General features: G+C 49.1%; 1 protein-coding gene across 1 annotated transcript in view; it reads right to left on the bottom strand.

Annotated features, from left to right (window-relative positions):
• Positions 1-42: 42 nt before the first annotated feature.
• B3GAT2 (beta-1,3-glucuronyltransferase 2) overlaps positions 43-22,321 on the bottom strand; it is a 44,566-nt gene continuing 22,287 nt past the window's right edge. The window contains exons 2-4 of the mRNA XM_075554918.1: positions 12,519-12,663; positions 207-355; positions 43-129 (exon numbers count right to left, since the gene is read on the bottom strand). Coding sequence (XP_075411033.1) covers positions 43-129; positions 207-355; positions 12,519-12,663 — 381 coding nt within the window. The remainder of the gene's footprint in view (positions 130-206; positions 356-12,518; positions 12,664-22,321) is intronic.

Here is a 22,321-nt window from a genome sequence, read left to right as displayed (position 1 = left end):
CACCTCCATTGCCGGGCAGACTGCACCAGTCGCTGCTGTCCTTTATACCTCAATTTTCACTGTGTCCAGGTGGTACTTTGGCTCGTTGGCCAGATTAGCCTTCTCTGTCCGAGTGTGCCACACGAGAACCTGCAGGGGAAACACGCAGGGTAGCCACATCCACGTTCACGGCGCAGCCAGCCAAGCAGCACGCGTGAAGGGAATACCTTGGTGCAGTTGTTTGCTTTTGGCTCCAGTTCTTCAACGGTTGTTATCTGTTTTAGAAAGTCAGACTCTTGCATCCCTGGCTGGGACCCATGGCGCTTAAATACAGCTTTTGGATTGGACAAGATGACTTGAAGGCTTACAGCAAATCCTTTGTGAAAAGTTGAAGAGAAAATATTAAAGTAAAATATTGGTGTACTTCTTTTAAATTGTGCTTACTATGTCCTAGGTCTTGGTTTACAACACTGAATAGGAGCATTGCCTGTACTTAAAAACTCCATCTCAATAGGAAAAGCAACCCTGGGTTATGAACATCTAACCAACAGACCTCATGCGGAACTTCAGTGCTATCTGCTAATAGAGTAAATATGATGACCCTGGGGAAGTAGAATATGGCTGAGAATCCATGAGTGGTGCCTACAACCGCCGATACAGAGGTGAGCGGTTCTAGACCCCTCCAGAGGAGCCTCAGGAGGCAGGCCTGACATTGACCGCCCTCTGAAGGCGGTTCTGCTCAGGTGAACCAAGGGGTGGGGCATCGTGAGTTGGAGTCGGCTCAAAAGCCACTGATGGAAGTGACTGAGCAGCACAAAAACTGCCTGCCCAGCACAGCCCTGGGGTTAGAACTCACCCATTCTCCTGCCCTTTATCTCTTTCCCGTGTTTTTAACTTCAGGATCATCAGCTTTGCTCCGTTTTATGCATTGTTCAGGATACTAATAAATCAGCTAGCTCGAAGGTGAATACCTAATATAATTTACTTCCACCTGAACAGGAGAGAGGTGTGACAAGTATGATTACCAAAATAATCGAAACCTTTGCTGAACAAAACATGTTTCTCGACATGCCCTTCCTATCGAGGTCTATGCACTTCTGAAGGCAGAGAGAGCTGCCATCTCTGCCCCTGTGGCAGTTGGCACGCACTTGTGGGACTCAAATTGTGTTCTTCACATTTGGGGAACAAAAAGGTTTGAGGGGCAAGACCAGGGCTGTAGAGTGAGTGGGCTAAATTTTCCCAACAAAATTCCCCTGGGATAGGCCTCGCTACCCTCCCAACACTGAGCTGGCTGCAGTGTCTTGATGGAAAAACATTCCCAGGTGCAACTGCACTGGCTTTTCCCCACTAGTGCAGTTTTCAGACTTCTTCCTGATAAAGCCTGTAATCAGCCAGGGGCTTTATAAAAAATCTAGCGAGATTGCCCCTTGGGGATCTCTTGAATCTATAGCCATAACCCTCTAAAAGCCAGTGGTTCCCAACCTTCCTAATGCCGTAACCCTTTAATACAGTTCCTCGTGTTGTGACACTGCCAAGCATGAAATTATTTTAGTTGCTATTTTACAACTAATTTTGCTACTGTTATGAATTGGTCATTCAACCCCCAAAGGGGTCATGACCCACAGGTTGAGAACCACTGCTCTGATCCAACTGCCTTGATATGGGGCCTGATTGTCTGTAAGCATTACAGTAGAACCCGGACCTCATCCTTTCTAGGAGGAGTGTCGAGATGTGATGAGTCGAGTTCTGAATCCATTTTTCCCATAAGAAATAATTGAAAGCAGATTGATCCATTCTCGACCAAGTTTTTACCCTACCCTTGCTTTTTTATACCAAATATTACACAGAAGTTTCCATGTAAATAAGTTCAGAGTTAAATAATATAATTTAAATAACAACATTAAAGTTTTTAACAACTACAACATGGCCCATACCTTGAGATTGAGGAAGATCTGTGGACACAGATGTGGAGAGGAGGCATGGAGAAAGTCATTGTTTGGAAGGGCAATCTCAGAAAATCAACTGGTCACTGCTTTTCAGGAGTTTTTTTTTCCTCTTTGCCTTTTTTCCCTAGGACCTGGCTGGCTTTCTCTTAGAATTTTTTTTTTTTTTTTTTTTTATCTAATGTGGTCTGCTGTTGGCATTTCCTGAACTGTTTTCTAAAAGGGTGTACTCAATTAACAATATCGCTAACACAGTTAACCAAACTTTCTTAGGACTCATGTTTTTAGTTAAAAACAGTACACAAAGCCACAAAAACTAAGGAAATTATAGTAAAACGCTTGGAACACAGCCACAAAAGGTTTAAACAACTCATACTAATGACGCCAATTAACGGCGAGCGACTGAAACACAAACTGTTTTTGTTTATAAAAATCATATGCATCGGGTCAGATTCTGCTGTTTTGTTGGAGCTCCGAAGAAAATGTTCTCACCATTTCCTGTTGGAATCCGAGAAAACCCCACCGCTAAAGCACAAGCCATCTCAGCAAGCATGATTTCGGATGGCCTAAGTGCACGAAAAGGTCAGACAAGGGCCAAGCCCAGGGAGTAAGTTCCTTAGTACCGCTGTGCTCCTCTCCGCCTTGAGTGCATTGGTGTGTGTTCTTTGTGTCACAACACAGTGACTGCCAAACCCTAGGCAGGAACCCCAGGTAAACCCAAACCTCAGTCCCATGACCTCTTTCAGACCCTGCTGCTTCCATGAGAAAACTTTTCAGGGAGCCGCACGTGAACACGCTGCTTGCTACCTCGGGCTGAGTGCAGCTGAGCCAAGAAACCACCAAAGCATCAGCCTTGGAACTGGCCGAAGTGTCTCCCCAGCTCCTTCACCTGGAACACCGGCCATGTTGTTTACCCCTCTCGACCCTGCAATCGCTCCAGTCCTCATCCGAATGAGAATGTTGACCTCGGTGTGGATGTCAAATTAGCTAAGGTATGGGAAGATGCCATTGAACTGGTAAACTACAATCTAGAATTTTAAAACTCTTAAGATCTTTCCATGTAATGAGTGGTCAGCCTTCATTTGCAGGTGGAAAAACAGTGCTGTCAGGGAACTGGGCAGGTGGCAGGAGCCAGACCCCCCTGCAGTTCACACCACTGCACCAACCACCCACGGTCCCAACGGACCTGTCCCATCATTCTAACCAAAGCCCAGTCACACACACAGGCTTACCTTAGTGACCTAAGAAGTCACCTCGGGTTTGACTGTCTCCGTGTGCTTCATCCTTTCTTACCGAGGGGAGCACCTGCCCGTCCTAAAGCACACTCAGCACCTGGTACATTTTCCACAAGGCTCTAGTACTGATTGCATTTCCCCATTCTCATTAAATAACCTACCGAAGTCATTCTGAAAACACTAAGAAGCCACTTTGATTTCCATAATTTTCCTCTAAGACTAATGCATGCATCGTCACGACCGGTAGACCATTCGGGGTATTTCCTTCCTCTGGCTCAGGAAGATCTTTGTAGTGCTTCAGGCGGCATCATATGGTAAAACTTGCCAGTTAAGCAAAGCGCAGCGCCAGTTGTGAAGCTAGAATCACTGCTGAAAGGCTCTCTCCTGGGCTCACTGGAGAATGAAGCGCGCCTGAAGGCCAGGACCCTGGACAGCGATTGTAGTGGGGCAGCCTACCTCACAGGTGTGCTCTGAGAAACCAGAGACATTCAGCTGCGGGACCCCTGGCTAACAAAGGCAAACCTTGGGCTGCTTGGGGACAGTGAGAGAGTCATCCCTCCCTCCAAAGCCAAGGCAGAGGTTTGTTTTCTGAAACATGGATTTCTAGCCTAAGATGCCTTGGAGTTTCTTCACTCATTCACCCCACTCTTCCATGAAATTAACTTAGCTTGAACAAAGCTTTCAGTAGCTTTTAAAAGACAGGGAGCCTACAAAGCACATGGGAGTCAGGACCTTGGCCCCAGTCAGCTGAGTGGAAATCAATGCAAATGGAAGCCAAAGCCGGGGCTTGACCGCCGTGGCAGGATGTGACTGGCAAAGTGGAGTAACCAGATTCTCCCTCGGCCAAGGGGCGGCACTGATCAATACACACTTGGTGATGGCTCCTTAGAAAGGAAAGTGTGTAAGATACTAAAAGTGCAATATAAACAATTTCCACTTCTGGAGAAGGAGGCGGAGCCCTGGAGACGCAGTGGTTATGCGTTGGGCTGCAATCCCCAACGCCTGCAGTTCAAAGCCAGCAGGTGCGCTGCAGAAGGATGGGGCTTTCTATTCCTGCACACACCTGGTCTTGGAAACCCACAGAGGCAGTTCTACCCTGCCCTGTAGGGTTGCTCTGAGTCCGGGGTGGTTTTTTGTTGTTGTTTTTTGTTTTCTTTGAGGAGGAGCAGTAGGGACTGGCCTTTCCCCTTTGGTTATTGACTGTCTTCAATAACCAGAAACCAGACAAAATATTTGGGGAACAGGTTTTGGATGTTGTGGGGTAAAAAGCAGATAGGTCAGAGACCTTTGGGAAAGGGGAAACAGATGAAGTGTGCCCTGCATTTGCCCACAGCTTACTGCATGGAGGGGAGCTGTCCCCAATAGCCAGACAGGCCTGGAACGGAGGAGACCACATTCTGGGAGGACAAGGCAGCACCCTGGTAAGGGAGGGAAACTACCCACCGTGAGCCTGTGATCTCCACTACAACCCACTGTCACATGCACCTCCCCCTACCAGGAACGACGCTCAGTTTGTAGAAGGATTTCATCAAGTGTTAAGACTCAAGTGTGACCAGTGAGCGCTTGTGGACCTACCCAAGGGTAGGTGAAGCTTCACTGCAAAGAACCAGGTGGGTCAATAACAGGGCTGGGCACAGTTCACATGTCCCGCTGTCAGAGTGGTGTTACCTACTCCTACATGGAGTGCTTGAAAATGCTTGAAAGGCTATTGCCACAGAACTACGGTTAACTTAGCCCCAACTCCATCACCTGGTTCTTTCTGGCCTGGGAAGGATAAAAATATTTCCAAGGAATTTAACTCCCAGGAAAAAAGCTCCAAAATTCTTAATAAAGAATCCATCCAGTCCCTAAAACTCAGGTGCCAAGGAGTAATTCCAACACATGACAGGACAGGGTAGAATTGACCCCCCCCCCCCCTATCATTTCCAAGGCTGTAATCCATGGATACCAACTGTCCCATCTGTCAACCTCGAGGAAGCAGCCAGATGCTCTCACCACAGCACCACCAGCTCCTTTGCTTAGCAACCTAAAATTCCAAATGCCGGGCACTACCAGGCACACACAACGCAGGAAAATAAGATACACCATGTGACGTGAAATTCAACTGGGAACAATCGCAGACACTGATGATTAAGTATATTAAAACTTCATAAGCATACAGAGTAAAGCTATGGAAGATATAAAAAAATCTCAATGACATGACTCCATGGTAAGCATATGTTTGAGATGAAAACTACATGGATAGAATTAGCAGGGGATTACTCACTGCCATTGAGTCCATTTGGACTCCCAGCCACCCTGTCCGCCAGGGTAGAACTCAGCCTCTGAGTGAGATCTACGGGAGGAGAAAGTTCCCCCTTCCTCCCGCAGAGCGACTGGTCACTTCAGACTAATGAGCTTGCAGTGAGCAGCCTGACTCAACTCATACGTAGGCCACCAGGGCTAGGCAGCAGCAGTTCAGCCATCACACAGCTCCAGGAAACTCAGGACATGACAATAGAGAGGCTCAAGAAATGGTCACAAAAGAGAGAGAGCAACGTGGAATAACAAGACTTGAAGAAACATGGTTGAAAACGTTGCAAAATGGAAAACCTCGAGCCACACTGTTATCCAATGTAACTTGACATTTCCAAAAGGCGCACACAGGAAACATTTATGTGGACAGAGCGTAGAGGGGGACATGAAACAAGTATCTACAAATTACAAAGGATTCAGATTGTACAAAATATGTTCTCTGGCCCCAATGGTATTAAACAGGAATCAATAATACAATGAAATGTGGGAAATCCCCAAGTTTTTGGAGCCTAAACCAAATTTATCTAAATAAACCATGGATCAAAGCAGGGGGAGCAAAGGGAAACGAGAAAGGCATTTTCCTGAAGGAAAATGAAAAGACCTCGAAATATGTGAGCTGTACCCACAGTTGTACCAAGCCCTTGAGAACATGCGCGCTGGGCAGGACGCGCCCACAGGGCGCCATTCACCCAGAAACCAAGTCCAGATGGCGGGAAAGGAAATGGGGTGCTCAGGAAAGGGAGAAAAGAACCAACTACACGGTAGAGATTTGCAACTAATGCAACAACATGTGTATCAACTGCTGAATGGGACACCACTTTGCACTGTAAGCTCTCACCCAAATCACAGTAAAATGCTTAAAAATGTATTTTCTCAAATTCACAAAACCCAAGTAACTGTACAAAGAAATTTACATGATCAGACTTTAAAATGAGTTTTGGGGTGAATTTACCACATTTATTCTTCTGAAGCTTGAAACTGACAAAGGGGAGAGAAAAACTAGTGCTTAGATGGAGAAAAAAATTTTAAAGGAGTAAATACTTTTATTTGAAAAGGAGAGCAGTCTTAAGTCATTGAATTAAGTTCTCACCTTTACCAACTAGAAAAAGGCTAAATGGAACCTGAAGTTAATGGGAGGGGTAACCCTGGGAGCACAGAAGTCACTGGTATAGAGATCCCAAGTAACTGCACAATTAAAATTTAGCCAGTCCTTTGAAAAAGTTAGGTAAATGGATGAGTGTTTGTCCATCCTAGTAAGCAGAGAGGAGCACAAACGCCCCTGCTTGTCTGCAGCCGTGCGCACAGAGCACTGCAGACTGCCTGCCTGCCTGCCTCCAGGGAAAGCCGAAACTTGCCCCTCACCAATCCCCTCCTGTCTGATGCTACCTGTGCTATCTTCTCGTGAAAACACACGTGCCTTTTTGTCGTGGTCGGTTCGTTTACACGAAGCTAGAAAATCACAAAATTAAGCACATAGCGGTTTAAGTAATTATTGTAATTTTTTTTTTCATTTTGTCAATCACCCTCGTTTGGGGTATTTTATCGAAAGCAAAGTCCAGTGTGTCTCAACATGCCACCCTGCGCACTACGCCAGTTAAACTGAGTGATTGTGCACAGGTCCACCAGCCAGGAGAGAAAATCCATCTTGTGTCCAGAAGTACCTCAGGAGAAACCCCTGGCAATCGACATCCTCCGAATTCGGCCATTAAAAGCCTAGGGAGCCCAGTTCTGCTCTGACACCCATGCAGTTGGCATGAGTTGCGATCAACTTTACCGCAGCTATTGTTAGCAGCCTAGCACGGAGCCCTCGTCGCACTCTCGCCAGCATGCTACCTTCAGGTGGCACAACCTGCATCTGCCTGAGTGGGGCCTGGGGACCAGAGGCCCATTTACCCCACAACTGCCTGCACCAACCAATCTGACCAGCGCAGCACAGCCATCAGTCAAACAACACACAGCCTCACCTGTCTTAAACCAGCGTTTCCCAGAGTGGGAGATACTGCTCTTTGGCCGGGAGGACACTGATGTAATCCGGGAGAGTTGCAAAAGCATTGGCTTGCTTACCGCAAGGTCTGGTTCAAATCCACCAGTGGCTCCAAGGGAGAAAGAAGCCATCTGCTCCCATACAAAACTGGCCGTGTTTAAACACTACACAGGGTCTCTCGGAGTCGGCGTCATCTCAGTGGTAGTGGGATACCTGTGCTTATAATAATCCCTTAGGGGAATCCATTTTCTTGATTGTATTAATGAGGGGCCCTGTTAGGAGCCCTGGTCCTGTAGCGGTTACACGTTGGGCTGTACTCGCGCGGTCAGCAGTTCAAAACCACAAACCACTCTGCTGGAGAAAGATGGAGCTTCCTACTGTAGTTACTGTCTCGGAACCCCATGGAGGCAGTTGTACTCTGCCCTGCAGGATCACGATGACTCTTATTAATGAGACCATATCAGTGCAGGGTGTGTCGTAGAGAGGTGGGGAAAGAGACATGGGAAACCACTTGGCGATCACCCAGGAGACAGGCTCAAAAGAGACACAGGGAAAGTTTCCTAGTGCTGGCCCCTGAACTTGGCCTTTCTCTTAACTGTGAGGGGAAAAGCATCTCCCTGTGGTATTTCTGTGAGCAGCACTAGATGACAATGGCAGGGCCATCAGTGGAGACACTCGAACCTCAGTGCCCTCTGTTGAAGCAGAATCGGGTCAGCCCACCAGCGACTCAACCCAGTGAGGAAGTCAGGAGTCAGGAGGCAGAGAGAGCTCAAGGACTGCATTGTGATTCCCTGGGGTCCTGAGAATTACGATAGGCAAATGCAGAGCTGCAGTGGGGATAGAGCCTGCTGCTCCCATCATCTGTGGACTCCTCCCACTACCAATGGGCTCCATCCTCACTACCACTAGCTGCCCCAGCTGCCCACCACCTATGTCTCACCCCAGCACCCACCTCCCTCAGAGGGAGCCACTGCCATAGTCTGTGTGGCCCCCATTCAAAGCCAGGAATGCCGGTAAGCTCTCAGTATGCACCTCACCCTGGAAACAGGGCAGCAGTGAACAGCAGGCTTGTGCCTACCCTACGGCCCACAACCACCCAGACAGTTCCGCAAGCAGTTAAGATGGGACTTCCCTTGCAGCTACCGAGTCCTTCCAGAAGACACATCACTCCAGGGGAGGCCACTGCCCCACCTAAGGATGGTCCCACTGGGGTCTCCAGACCCTGCCCTAACAGGGACTGTGGGACACATCAAGCCACCCTGCTCAGGACAATCAGTAACTTGCGTGCAAAGCAGGCACGCACTGCAAATGGCATACTTACATTTTAAACGGCTCCAAATGGCAAAGAGGTCATTTTTCCCACTTTCCTATAGGGTTTGTGTTCATTAAGCAGAGTAAAACCTCATTAAGTTTGACTGTTCATTGCCACTGGCAGCAATCTGACCGAGTTTATGCCAACACTATCTACCAAGAAGGGGGTTACCAGGTCAGTCTGCCTGGGCAGATTCCTTGTTGACCAATATGACGGAGAAGGAAGGCCCTGCTTGATGCCCATGCCCCTGCAGAGAAGCCACCGGAAGAGAGCAGCACTGACTGGCCTGCCTGTGCTAGTGTCATCCTTGGGCGTGAGGGCGATGATGGTGGGAGCTGATAAAGATGTGCCGGTGGAGCCAACAGAGGGGACAGAAACCCTGGAGAGAGAGTTAGTTACTCAGCTTCACCTCCAGGTTGGGGCTGGTGGGACTAGGAGTTGAGGATAGAGTTATTAGACAGGGAGGAGTTGTTAACCCAAGCACAAGGGAGCCCCGGAGGGAGGGCTGTGAGCAAGGGGCTGGCAAGAAGCCAGGTTGTGTTCTTGAAAGAATCCCTAGGCCTTGGAGCGGGCAGGGGTAGATGCAGAAGCCCAGGCTCATGTCCCTCCAAAAGCCACAAGCTCCATCTCAGGCCAGAAGTTTTTCCTCATTTGCACATTCCTGTTTCTACACAACTGATGTTCTAGCTAAAAGAATATTACAATTACCAAAAATGACCTTATTTTCTGCGCACAAATGACAGCTCAATAGGCAAGGCAACCAGTTCCACCAATTAAAATCCGTCGTCAGCAGACCACAGAGCAACAGAAGGTGTGAAAATGATCTCAAATTTCTGCTGATTTGTTCACATTTTATAAACCCCTAATGGCGGTTGTATTTAAAGCCTCCTTTCAAACCTACCCTTCCCTCCACAGGCCTCATGACCCAGCGCCCAGGTGGCTGCCCACGCCTCAGCCTCTCCTGCTCACGTTCCTCTGCACCTGCCGCCACTTCATCTTCCTGTCACACTGATCCCATCACATCCATACTGGAGACATTTCAAAGTGGAAATTTCCCACCCGGCAATCAGTACACATACGTGTGTACATACATACACACACACTTTGTTGTTCCAGAACATACCCTACCCTGAACCTCACTCCCTCACTCTGACCTTGGCCTCAAATTTAGGTGCCTCTCCATTCCCAGACCTGTCCCCACAGCAGCTGTATTTTCTCTTGAATGAAAATGCAGACATTCCATCTGTACCTCCACTGTTGCCCGTTCTGTGCTTCCTGTGCCCATTCTTCACTGTCAGGTACATGCGGAATGGGGCCAGGATCTGCCCAGGCCCTCCAAGTTCCATGCAGCCCTCTGCCCAGAGGAATTGCGTCACCTGTCACTCCCCTCGCCTCCCTCTCGACTGACATTTGGTAGAGGGCATGCCCTCCAACGATGCACACTGGTTTCCACATCTTGGTTACTTTACTTCGTTCCACTGCATCTGGGGTGGCAGTGAGGCTACCTGCCTGAAGTGAGCATCTGAAGTCCTGATTGCCCCTCATTTCCTCTCCTTGCAGCCCTCAGCTCCCCTCTCCAAATTTCACCTTCTATTCTGACCTTGAAGTGGAGGGGGGGGGGAATCTCCAATCTATATCTCCATCTCATGGAGGGCAGCTGCAACCGAGCTGTCTCCTGGCCTTCCTGCTGCACACCCTCGGGCCACCCTGCTTCCCCCAACGTTCTCTTCCAGAACATAGAGGGATCTGTTTCATTCTCCTAAAGGGGCCTTAAACCTCCAGAGAGTAGAAATTACAACTGGCTGATAGTACAGTGATAAGCCACTAGACACACACACACACACATCCCAAACTCACTGCCATCAAGTTGATGCCGGCTCATAGTGATCCTATAGGACAGAGGAGAACTACACCTCTGAGTTTCTGAGACTAGCTCTTTACAGAGTAGAAAGCCTTGTCTTTCTCCCACCGAGTGAGTGCCTTGGAGGTTTTGAACTACTGACTTTGCAGTTAGCAGCCCAACCACTGTGCCACCAGACCTCACAACAGAGAAGCTAAAAGTCAACAGAAGCAGGATTACAAATGGGTGGACCGCCTACAACTTTGATCCTTAAAATCCGAGCTTTTCAAAAACCATACAACTTTAGCATTGGAAGGGGCCCGAGAAGTCATTCCACCCATCCCATCCTAACCCATGGCTCCATGACCAGCCCACTCAGGCACTCATGTCCACACCAACTATACTCCCTGTCCTGCCAGAAGAGACCCTCCCAGTCCCCACGGGTCAAACTCACGCCTCCCTCGCTGCAGTGAAACTAGGCAGGAGGACAGTTAGCCAGTGTCTGGCTGCTTGAGCAGTCTGCCTTCCCCACATGCTAGTTGGACGGACACCGGGCTTTCCTTGGAGCTTCCCGAGAGGTGAGGCGCTAGGAAAAGCACGACTATCCACTCACGACCGTGTGTCATCTCATGCAGTGGCCTCATTTTACAGGAGGAAACGAAGTCACAGAGACGTGGAAGGACTTGCCCGAAGGTCCTCTGACCTTTTTACCCCAACTCACACCCTGGGCAGCCTTGCTAGCTACACCGTCTCATTTTGGGGCTGTAAGAAATGAATGCCAAAAGGCTGCGGTAGGAGGAGGGCAGGGCGTCCGGGAGCCACGAGGAGGCGAATAAGAGATGGAGAGTGTCCCCAGGGTCACAGAGCTGGCCGTGGGGACCCACTATTCGATGTTGGGTAAGATTCCCTGGCTTTGCCTTCCCCCCGGACGCCGAGCGACAGGCCTGCCACTGCACCACCGACACGGGCTCCCCCCAAGAGCGCTGAGTCCGAGCAGGCTTCATCTTGCTCGCTTGAATGTATTGGACTGCGAGAGAGAAAGTGCTGAACTCAGTTCAGGAAACAGCCTTCCCCCATAGAATTCTGACGTCAGGAAATACACACTAAAGATTGGCCCAGCCTAGGCTGACAGACAGACGGACAGAGCTGGGCTTCCCCGGTGAAGATGGATGAGATCCATTTTAAAGCCTTTATGCCTTCATCTTCGAGGTTTTGGATGTCGTGATTTCCCCCCTCTACCCCTCATGTTTCCAGCGACACCCTTCCAGTTGTCAGAGTCATCCTTTTCTATCCCCGCAGAAAATGAGCCACTTTCTGAGGAAGGAGCGGTTGAGAACTGGAGGTCTACTGCAGGGCTCATGCAAGCCAGTGGCACGGGGAGCGAATAGAAGCTTTGAAAGCCATCATATTCAAGCTGGCGAATGCTTGAAATGCCAGTAACCCCACTGTACATTTTAACAGTTCATTGTGTCAATAAGTGGTTAAATGTATCAATATGCATTAACACCATGAGCCTTTTTTACGTATTAAACCTTATTGATAAATGGTGGGTTATCAATAAACGTGGCATATTTTAACATACTGATCTTCTAGAGAGAGGTACCAGTCAATGGTGGGGCAGGGGACAGGCATATGTTTCACTCTGAATCCCTAAATGCCCAACTCAGTACCTGGCCCGTATGCCATTGATTAGGTAAGTGGGCTGGCTGGCTGGATCGGTGGCAAACATGCACAGGAGAAGCATTTTCTAATCGCCCTCGAGATCAGTTTCCACTTTGGGTTAACCTGAGAGTGTTGTGACGAGTTAGTGAAATCTGTCATCGGCTGACGGGTGTCCTCTGGAAGTTTCTAAAGCCTCCTCATAGTGTGTGATGACAAAGCACCAGTAAAAGACATTGTGGCAGCGACCAGGGTCACTGTCCGCACTCACCTGCCATGTCAATGGCGAACGGCCGGTCTGCTCTCCAGCCAGTGTACCAGCCCACAACTCTGCCGTCTTCCACCAGCGGACGTTCATAGCGGCGCCCGCCAACCAGGCCCACGGGCCAGACAGACACTTTGCGCGTGGTTCGCATCTGTAACAAGGGGAAGGAGACAGGTGTTAGGTTCCCCGAGGGGGTGCAAAGGAAGGTGAGCCACGTAGGCGTCTGGGCGGTGTCATTCATTTCCCACCGTGGCACACGAATACTGGCAGGTCACTGCCCCACTCGGCCGGTTGGCTGCTGGGGACCGCGTCCAAGTTCAGCCGGGGGCTTCAGAGGCATCAAGGAGTGCCCGTGTGTGAGTAGCACGGATGTGAAGCTAATCTGCATCGATCAGTTCTGTCTGTCTCAAAGCTGGGTCTCCCCAACAGTGCTGTGCAGCTTCTGGAGCAAGGCGTTCCCCCACCTTAGGAAACTTTATTACTTGGGATGAAACCGCCCCTCCGAGAGGCCAGGGGAGTCTCCTGACTCGTCCATTGTCCAAGGGACACACAGCTCTTGCCTGGGGACAATAATCACGGGGTCCAGCTACCGCACAGGCCCGGCATCTTCCGAGAGACAAAAAGACAAATGCACGTGCAATTCGCCTGCTTGTCAAGGGCAACGGGGCCATGCTGGAGAGGAAAGCGCCTCACCTGGGCATTCAGAGTGGGTCCTCTTACAGCCCACCCTGGGGGAAGCACAACCCTCTGCTGACTTTAAGAAGAAAGACAGGTTACAAGAAAGCTTATTACTATCAAGCAGCATTTTTTAGGGGCAGCCACTACCCTGTGCCCTTCTTTCAGACCGCGTGTTCGCCACACAGATAGTCAGCTCACAAGGCACCTGTGTGCACCAGGGAAAGGCGCCCTTCTCGGGGCAGATGCATGCCCCACTGGGCCATCACCGGCTGGCTCACAAAGCGCAGGCAGGCATCGCCGGCCACAAGTCAGAACCAATTCAGTGGCAATGACCACCAGCAGCAGCCTATCAGCTGGGGTTGCCCTGCATTTGGCAGGCATTATATCATTCTTGCAAGGCATTTACCCTCCAGGTCCTAATGGAACCGGGGGCCAAGTGCGATGAGCCACCAGTATGCATTTTCTGAGCAAAGGGGCATGGCCAGGTGCTCACTCAGAGCGCACAGTCAAGGGGACGTCAGTCGATCAAAAAGGCAAAAAGATTTTAAGGACAGAAGAGAGAAAACTCTAGAGAGAATAAAAAAGACCTAAACTATGAGACAAGGAGTGGAAAAATTAAATTGGCAGACAAAAAAAAAAAAGCAAGCAAACTCAGGGCCATTGAGTCAGTTCTGGATAATGCACCTAATACTGGCCATTGGTGATTCCCTGGTAGAATTCTCAAACATCAGTGTTGGCTGGTATGTTGTTCTAATTTAGAATAATCGGGTTTAGATCTTCCAGATTAAGGTGACTTGGAGAAAGGCCTGGCACCCTACTTTTGGAACAGCCAGTAAAAGCCACAGAGACCATGATGGTCTGATGTACAGCTGGTCCGGGGGATGGATGGACCAGGAAGGCCCGTTTTGTCCCACTGGGCACGGAGCTGTAGAGGTGCTGGGGCTGGCTGAAAGGCAACTAACAACAAAGCACGTTTGAGGTTGATTTTCCACCGAAGCTGCAAACTGGCCGCAAGATGAAGTCAGTAGTGGGATCAGTGTGGAAAACCTGCACATTTCGGAGCATTTTCCATGCTAGCAAAGGCGGGTTTCTCATCGTCCCTGTCGCACTCGCTGCCATCAAGCCACCTCCTGCCTCATGGCCACCCCGTGCACGCAGGCCCAGACGGTTGTGATCACAGGCTTTCGTGGACTGGTTTTTCAGAAGAAGACCTCCAGGCCTTTCTTACTAGTTCCTCCCAGTCTAGAACAGCAGTTCTCAACTTGTGGGTTGAGACCCTGTGGGAGCTGAAAGACCCTTTCACCGAGGTCACCTGATTCATAACAGTAGCAAACTTAGTGATGAAGTAGCAGTGAAAATAATTTGATGGTTGGGGGTTCCCCACAACATGAGGAAACAGTATGAAAGGATGGCGGCATGAGGAAGGTTGAGGACCACTGCTCTGGAAGCCCCGTGCAAGCCTCCACTGACCAGACAGGTGGTGACTGAGCACGGGCGCCTGGCTGCATGCAAAGGAGGGGGGGGGAGGGAGACTCCGGATAGGGCAAGATAAGACAAAATAACAATCTCTAAATTTAAAAGGACTCATGAGGGAGGGGGGAGCGGGAAGGGAGGGGAAAAAAGAGGACCTGGTGCAAAGGGCTTAAGTAGAGAGCAAATGCTTTGAGAATGATTAGGGCAAAGAATGTACGGATGTGCTTTATACAATCGATGTATGTATATGTATGGATTATGATAAGAGTTGTATGAGCCCCTAATAAAATGTAAAAAAAAAAGAAAGGAGGAATCCAACCACAGAGCCACCAACACTTCTGTCTGCAGGTTTCACTTGGCATCTCATACTCCAGGTTTCTGAGACCAGCACAGAGCAAGTATTTACTCGTATTAGATTTCTTCCCCCCCTGGGAGCTGGGTGCTCAAAGGTGAGGTGCTGAGTCTTTGAATCAGGAGATATGGGAAGGATTCTATGTCCAAGTATGCTATACAAAAAGCCTCTCAATTACATACTGTAACGATTCTCAAAGAGACAGCTGCTCTTGCCACACGTGGGCTGAGGTCCCACTTGGACTGATTCATCACAGAATTGGACCCACCGCCCCTCGGAACACGCGCTATGCTACACAGGGCATGTCAGACATTTCAAAGGGAAATAGCACAGCTATTTACAGAACCTCTTCATCTCGCTCCTGGGAGCTAGGCTTTGTTCTGTGTCCTTTCCACTCAATCTCTGCTCTTTAAGGGTTTCTTGGCAGCTACCTGCTTTTCTGAGCAGGGGAGAAAGCCTAAGGACGACAGTAGCTATTAAAAGTAAGAGCACTTTCACGCAGATAAAAATACGCCCGGGACAGGTAGTCCCCAACTTAGGCATAGCTGAGTAGCATGAACTGCACTCAATGATCCAGTTTTGAGTCCTTTTTGGTGCATCGTACCATGAGCAGCGTGTAATGTGTGAAGTGTTGCAGCATGCATTTTGCCAATGTTCTCCTCCTTACAGCAACCATCAGACAAATGAGGATCAGATCTGTAAAGATCTGGACGAGAAGAGGCAATAATAAATTGAAAAGTTTTTTTTTTTTTAATATTCGACTTATTTGGGAACCGATCTGCTTCAGACTTGTCAGAGTGGAGTCTGTGGTAAGTCAGGGACTGGGTGTATTTAAGAACACCGAAGCTCCAAGTTGCAGTTACAGAGCAGGCTTAGCCTCTGGAGCCTGGTGAGAGTTCTAATGCAAAACAGCGGGATTAGGCTCCAGATAGTAACATAAAACCGGGAGCCATTCACATGCGCTTAACAATTACAATATTGCACACAGGTCTGCTGCCACTCTTCCTATTTAGTCAATGCCAAGTTCAGATTCTTTTATTCCTCCTGCTCCATCAAGGACACCTCCAAAGAAACCAACAGGGCTGAGGTCCCGTCCAAACTCACCACCAGAGTCATCTCCCCAGACCCAGTGGCTCCCAGAGTCCTGGTGGCCGACTGGCTGTACATTGGGCTGCAAACCACAAGGTCAGCAGTTAGAAACCACCAACTGCTCCTCGGGAGAAAGAAGAGGCTTTCTACTCCCGTAAACAGTGACAGTCTCAGACCCCACGGGGGCCGTTCTACCCTGCGCTATCGAGTCTCTGTGTGTTGGCATTGACTCGACGGCAGTGAATTTGGTTTGGAGTGGCTACTAAAACCCTGCTGGATGCACTTGGCACATGTCCGCAGCCCTGCGCCCTTTCAGGTATCCTAGTGTAGGTGGTGCCGGGTATCTCACCTTCAGGCTTCTTCAACCTACAAGGGAAGGCGGGCAGCTACTGCGCAGCCCGGGCTTGCTGACCCTCAGCAGCAGCCGCTCCATTTCCTTCGCCAACTTCTTGTGTAGCTGTGTCCTTTGGGCCTCCTAGGGAGAGAGCTAGCAGCCAGCTACCAGGACAAGCATGCTTCAGCACTTCACCTCTGGGTGGATTGTCATCATGCCCTCAGAGGGAAACAGAAGTTACACAAGCGCCTTTTGCTTCCTTGAGGACACGCCGCTAGTTGAAATCTTGTTTCGTTTTTCCCCAAAGAAAGGAATCGCGTTCTTAATCTTCTGAAACTTAAAGTGCTATTGGTAACTTCAAGAAATGGAGCCACAATGAAGAATGCGATACTCCACAGCCTTTAGAACATTTTATGTATGAACAGTTTCATTAAACAATTGGGAAAATTAACACCAGCAATAAACAACAACAACATACCTAAAATCCACTAAGACCCAGGATACGCACAGAGAAAGGATTCTGAAATTGATCGTGGTGATGACTGCACAAATGATGTGATTAAACGATTACATTGTATGATATCTGAAGTATATGCAAATAAAACTTTAAAAATAATTGGACAATAAAGAAATGCGTAATGCAAATGACACAAGGACACAGAGGGAGCAGTGGTCTAGAGTTGAGCGTTCTTCCTTCCAAATTCACTGTTGATAAACACGATCCGATATTTCCTAGCACAGGAGCTACGTTCATAGACCCTATCCCCCTACCCGCCCCCCTGTGCCTTCTCTTTGGGAGAAACTGGAAAATTAATCGTTCCCTTTCTCCTGCACCTGCTGCTTACTGACTTAACCATCTACGTGCTTCCACGGTCACTCGTTCCCATGGCACACTGCTTTAGATTCACAAGGTTGGCTGTTTTCGTCTCATTGATTTCCAAAAGTTACCACTTCCACGTCCAGATCTTTTGAAGTGCAGGCAGTAGTTCTTTTACTAAGCTGAACATTCTAGAAAACATGATATTCTTCCCTTTATATTTGAGGTGCATCTATCCCATTGGCGAGAAAAGCCGTACTACCATTACTTCCGCCCTGCCTGTATTCATCAGAGTTAACGGAGGCCGTGGCTGGGGCAAATCAGTAAGTGCGTGGTCTTGAAAGAGAAGCTGGCAGTTCAAATCCACCCAGAGGCCCCTCAGAAAAACGGCCTGAAACCCCCCAGGAGGGCGATTCCACTGTGACCCTCAGGGTGCCATGAAGGGGCACTGCCCCAAGGATAACTGGTTTGGCTTAATGTCCACAGGGGTTTCAAAGAGGTCATGGAAAGGTGGACTGATAAGATCATGAACATTTTCCATCGTCTGGGAAGCCCCTAGCTAGGTCTGGAACCTGAACAAAGCCAACCTCACCAAGCCAGGGCTTTTCTAGCTTTCTGACAGCGACCCGGCTGATTGCTGCTAACCTACTGCGTTTCCGGGCTGGTGACAATCCTGAGCGGAAGTAGACAACGCTGCGGGAGAGCATGTGATGGACACTCTGGCCTGACCTCAGGACTGTGACCTACAGAAGATCAAAAAGCTTCCGGGAAGAAAAGAAGGGCTACAGGCCTCCACGGAAACAGTCGCTGGCATTCCCTCTGCATCCTTAAGTGAGGAGATCCATTTCTGATGGTAGGAGGCTACCTGGCATCTCAGTTCTGGGGTGGAACTTTACGGACAAGCCAGAGGAGGCTGGACGGATCCGTGTGGTAATGCATGGATTAGTTGAAAACAACAGACTGAACTTTCATGTAGCTTGATGTAAGGGCACCAAACAAGAAAAGCAAACTCGCTGCCATCCGCTTGATGCCCACTCACAATGACCCTGTAGGATAGGGCGGAATGGGGTGGAGCTGGCCCAGGGAGATGCTGAGATTCCACCTACAGGAAGAGAAAGCCAGTCAGGGGCTGGTGGTTTCAAACAGCTGACCGTTAGGATTGTAGCCCAATGCACAACCACGATGTCACCAGGGCTCCTCAATCTAAGTACAGATGGCTTTATGTGGGAGATTATATAGAGCCATGTACATACTATGTGTCTATTCGTAGCTCTCTAGATCTGTGGATGTACAGGTTTGCATGCATACATATATTTCCTTGTTTGGTCAGGCAAGGGCTTCTAGGAGCAATGCCACACCAGTCTGCAGGGCAAAGAAATCATTCAAGGAGCCGCCAGTGGACAGTGTTGGAACATAGAGCAACCACAGTAATAAAGCTCAGTAGTACTGAATTATAGCACACGTATAAAATAATTACACATGAATCCTTATTGACAGAGAGTAAGTGATTAAACAAATGGGAAGAGTAGACAAATCTCCCAAATAATTTATGTAAATTCATCTTCATCTCAAGGAGAGGAGCTCAACTCCTCAAACCTCACACACCATAATTTCCTTTTCAAGAGTGTGAAAGGGGGAATGAGGGACTAGGGGAGATTTCCAATGCACACCGCCTCCCACCAGGGGATCCTGGTGCACATTAGCAGCCGACAGTACCTCCCCATCCTCCAATGTGGGGAGAGCGCCCTTGGCCTCAGTGGGCTTCTCGGCACTTTCTCTGGTCAAGGGGCCAGGACTCCTCGGAGAATTGTATCTTGTAGTATTGGAAAGTAAGGAATTTTTAAAATTAAAAATCAAAGGAGGAAAAACAACAACAACAAAACAAACCTATGTATCAAAGCAAAACCAAACAATCAAAAGAACTCCCAATGGCCAGAGCAGAAACCACTTTAGCAGCCAAATAAAGACTGTTGATAGCACCTACCCTTGACGCAACGTGATGGAAATGGCACGGTGCCTCTGGGGCCTTCCTTCCCAAAGCCCATGGCTACCATCCAATCACGAGACCGTCTACACCAGACAAGTTCTATGGGAGTGGCAGCCCACAATTCACCGGGCACAACAGCCTCACACCTGTCAAGGTCGTCAGAACCAAGGAAAGTCGGAGCCACTGAAAGCCACAGGCAGCCCATGGAAACAGGAGGACTGACTGTAACGTGGTGTTCGGGACAGAATCCCGTGACAGGAAAAGGGCATTCGGAAAATTAAAGAAATCTGAATGACACCTAGACTCCCCTGAACAATACTGGCTCATTCACTGTAAAACACGCTATCACACGCGTCTAAAATGTTAAGAGCACAGAGACTGGGCAGGGGCATTATCTACACTAGCTCTAGATTACAATTCTCTGCTAGCTTTCCTTTTTTTTATTATTTTGTAACCCCAAACCTGTTCTAAAAATAAAGTCAGCCATTGAAAAGAGAGGCCCATTTCAACAGTGCTGAGGGCGACCGTTTCAGCTCTCCCGCCGCGAGCACTGAGATGCAGTCATATTGCCTACCGGGGGCGTCTGACGGGCACGCCTGTTTTAAGGTCTCATTTACCAGAGGTCACACGCTGGGGATGTGCCCCCACCGGACAGTCTGGTTTGTCCTGCACCGATTTGTTGTTGAAACTTGAGACGTGTAAAAATCCAGATTTCACATACAAGTCCAGATCTCCGGCCCTCTGCAACCGTGGCAGACGGCTGTATGTCAGCCTTCTATTACGGCAGCTCCCTCTCACAGCCCCATCTCTGCCCTGTGGGCCACAGCCTCCGCCCAGCCCAACGCCGCTGTCACCATTCGCTCCAGCTGCTGCTGCCAGCGGAAACAGCCCTCGCTCCAGAGCGAGAAAATCAGAGAGACCAATGGGCCCGGCATTTCAGAAAGCTAGAAGGAAACTTTGCTGTGCGCGGAAATGAGAAGTGTCCCTGCGCAGCTAACACGCACAGAGTCGCGTTGACAAGCCATGTTTCTCTCCACGAGAAACTCCACAATCAGAGCCTCCGGGGCTCCGTGGGGAGGGAACGCGCTTTTACCACCACCTTCCCACCTTCGCAAATGAAAAAGTGGGCATCTCTGCTCTTTGGGTTTCAATACAAACAAAGCAGAGCTGCTTAGCCGTGGCTGCTCCCACTCGCGCAGATCACCTGTCTGCAGATTACAGACCTCGGTGCATCCTGCGACAGGTTCTCTGGGAAGGGCTCGCTTGGATTGCGCTTATGAGAAAGCTACCGGATCCAAGGCAGCGTGGTTTTGGTGTGAAGACAGACATTCCGAAAAACGGATGAGACCAGGGCGCCCTGAAGTAGTCGTTCTCACAGACGGCCCACGGACTGTTTACCAAGATGACAATGGTGAAAGGAGGGTCATTAAAATAAACAAACAAAAAAAACACATCATATTAAAACAATGCTACTACCTTGTGTTCGGCTGGATCCTATAGAACAGCGGTTCTCAACTTGGGGGTCGCGACCCCTGTGGGCATTGAACGACCCTTTCACCGGGGTTGCCTGGTTCATAACAGTACAAAATCACAGTTATGAAGTAGCAACGAAAATAATTTTATGGTTGGGGTCCCCACAAGAGCTATATGAAGCAGCAGATATTAAGGGCTCAAGTAGAAAGCAAATGTTTTGAGAATGATGATGGCAACAAATGTCCATATGTTCTTGACACAATGGATGTATGTGGATTGTGTAAGAATTGTACGAACCCCCAATAAAATGATTTAAAATAAAAGGAACTGTATGAAAGGGTGGCGGCATTGGGAAGGTTGAGAACAACTGCAAACCCAGAAAGCTTATATAAAGAGAGAAGTTTGTATCAGGAAAATTCCGGTTTCAAGTCTGGTAAGCCGAAGAAGGCCTCTTACTCTGGTAGCTTTGGGGATCCTGAGGCCAGATTCGGCAGAAGCACCACAGGCTGCAGAGGGGGAGAATCTAAGGGCAGCCGGTCAGGCTTGTGCTTGGAGAGGTGAATGGATGTGAGGTCAAGTGGTAGGCCACTGGGCTCCCAGAATCTGAAGGCATATGCCAGGTCATTGACCGAAATCCACCAAACCAGGTGCAGGACGCAGACCCAGCAAAAAAAGCAAAGCAGTTTCCAAAACCCAAAAGACAAACTCGAGGCCGCCAAATTGATTCTGATTCATGGTGAACCTTCTGTCTTTCTTGGAGCAACCGAGAAACATTTGCGCATGGAACAAATTCAAAATTCAGGTTGTTTTGACTTACCATCATCAAGTGTATAACCTCTCTGTCTGAAAGAAAAGCCGTCCCAGTCGCTCAATGATAGAGTGGGTCTGCCAGCGGCCCAGTCTGACCACTCTGCAGATGGACTTTGGGTTCCCCCATCCTCCACAGCCCTTATAGATTGGGTGTTCACAGAGTAAGGACAGGATCCTTTCCCTCCAATCTCACTCCCCCATCATCAGGATCAATCACACCACTCAACACAGTGCACCGCCCTCCTGCCTGCTGATCCAGAGCAGGGGGTGTACGCGCAAGCGGCTCTTTCAGTATGTACGTGTGGCTCCGAAGTAAAACTGGAAACTGTTAAAGGATACTAGTCAGGTAATGGTGAGTTCACTGGTAAAAAACACATTTGTGACTCTCAAATTTTAACGTGTTGTAAGGGTTAGGATTGGCTCTTCCATCTCACAAGGTTGCTAGCCCCTGATTGAAAGGCACAAGGAGCCCCAGATGGCCAGAGGCATTCTGAACTTCCAAGTTAATGGAATCAATGCTGTGTCTCTGGGTGGTAGGGCTCCTCCCTTGGTAGCGAAGACTTCAGAAATGAAGGGCATAGGGTCACTGGGACAGAGCAAAAATGTGGCCAGTGGATCACTAGGAGTAACACCGAGTGGTGCCATTCCCATTTCTACCCCTTGGTTCCTGCCCCCACGAATTGTGGCTATTGGAGAAACAGCACTGCACATCGGGTGCTGACTCACACTACGTACAGCTTCCTGGAGAACACTGCCCCAACCTTGCAAAAGACTGCCATCCAGGTGGTGCCCTAAG

The sequence above is a fragment of the Tenrec ecaudatus genome, chromosome 7 (genome assembly GCF_050624435.1).
Source record: "Tenrec ecaudatus isolate mTenEca1 chromosome 7, mTenEca1.hap1, whole genome shotgun sequence".
NCBI lineage: Eukaryota > Metazoa > Chordata > Mammalia > Afrosoricida > Tenrecidae > Tenrec > Tenrec ecaudatus.
This window is presented reverse-complemented; position numbering and strand designations above follow the sequence as displayed.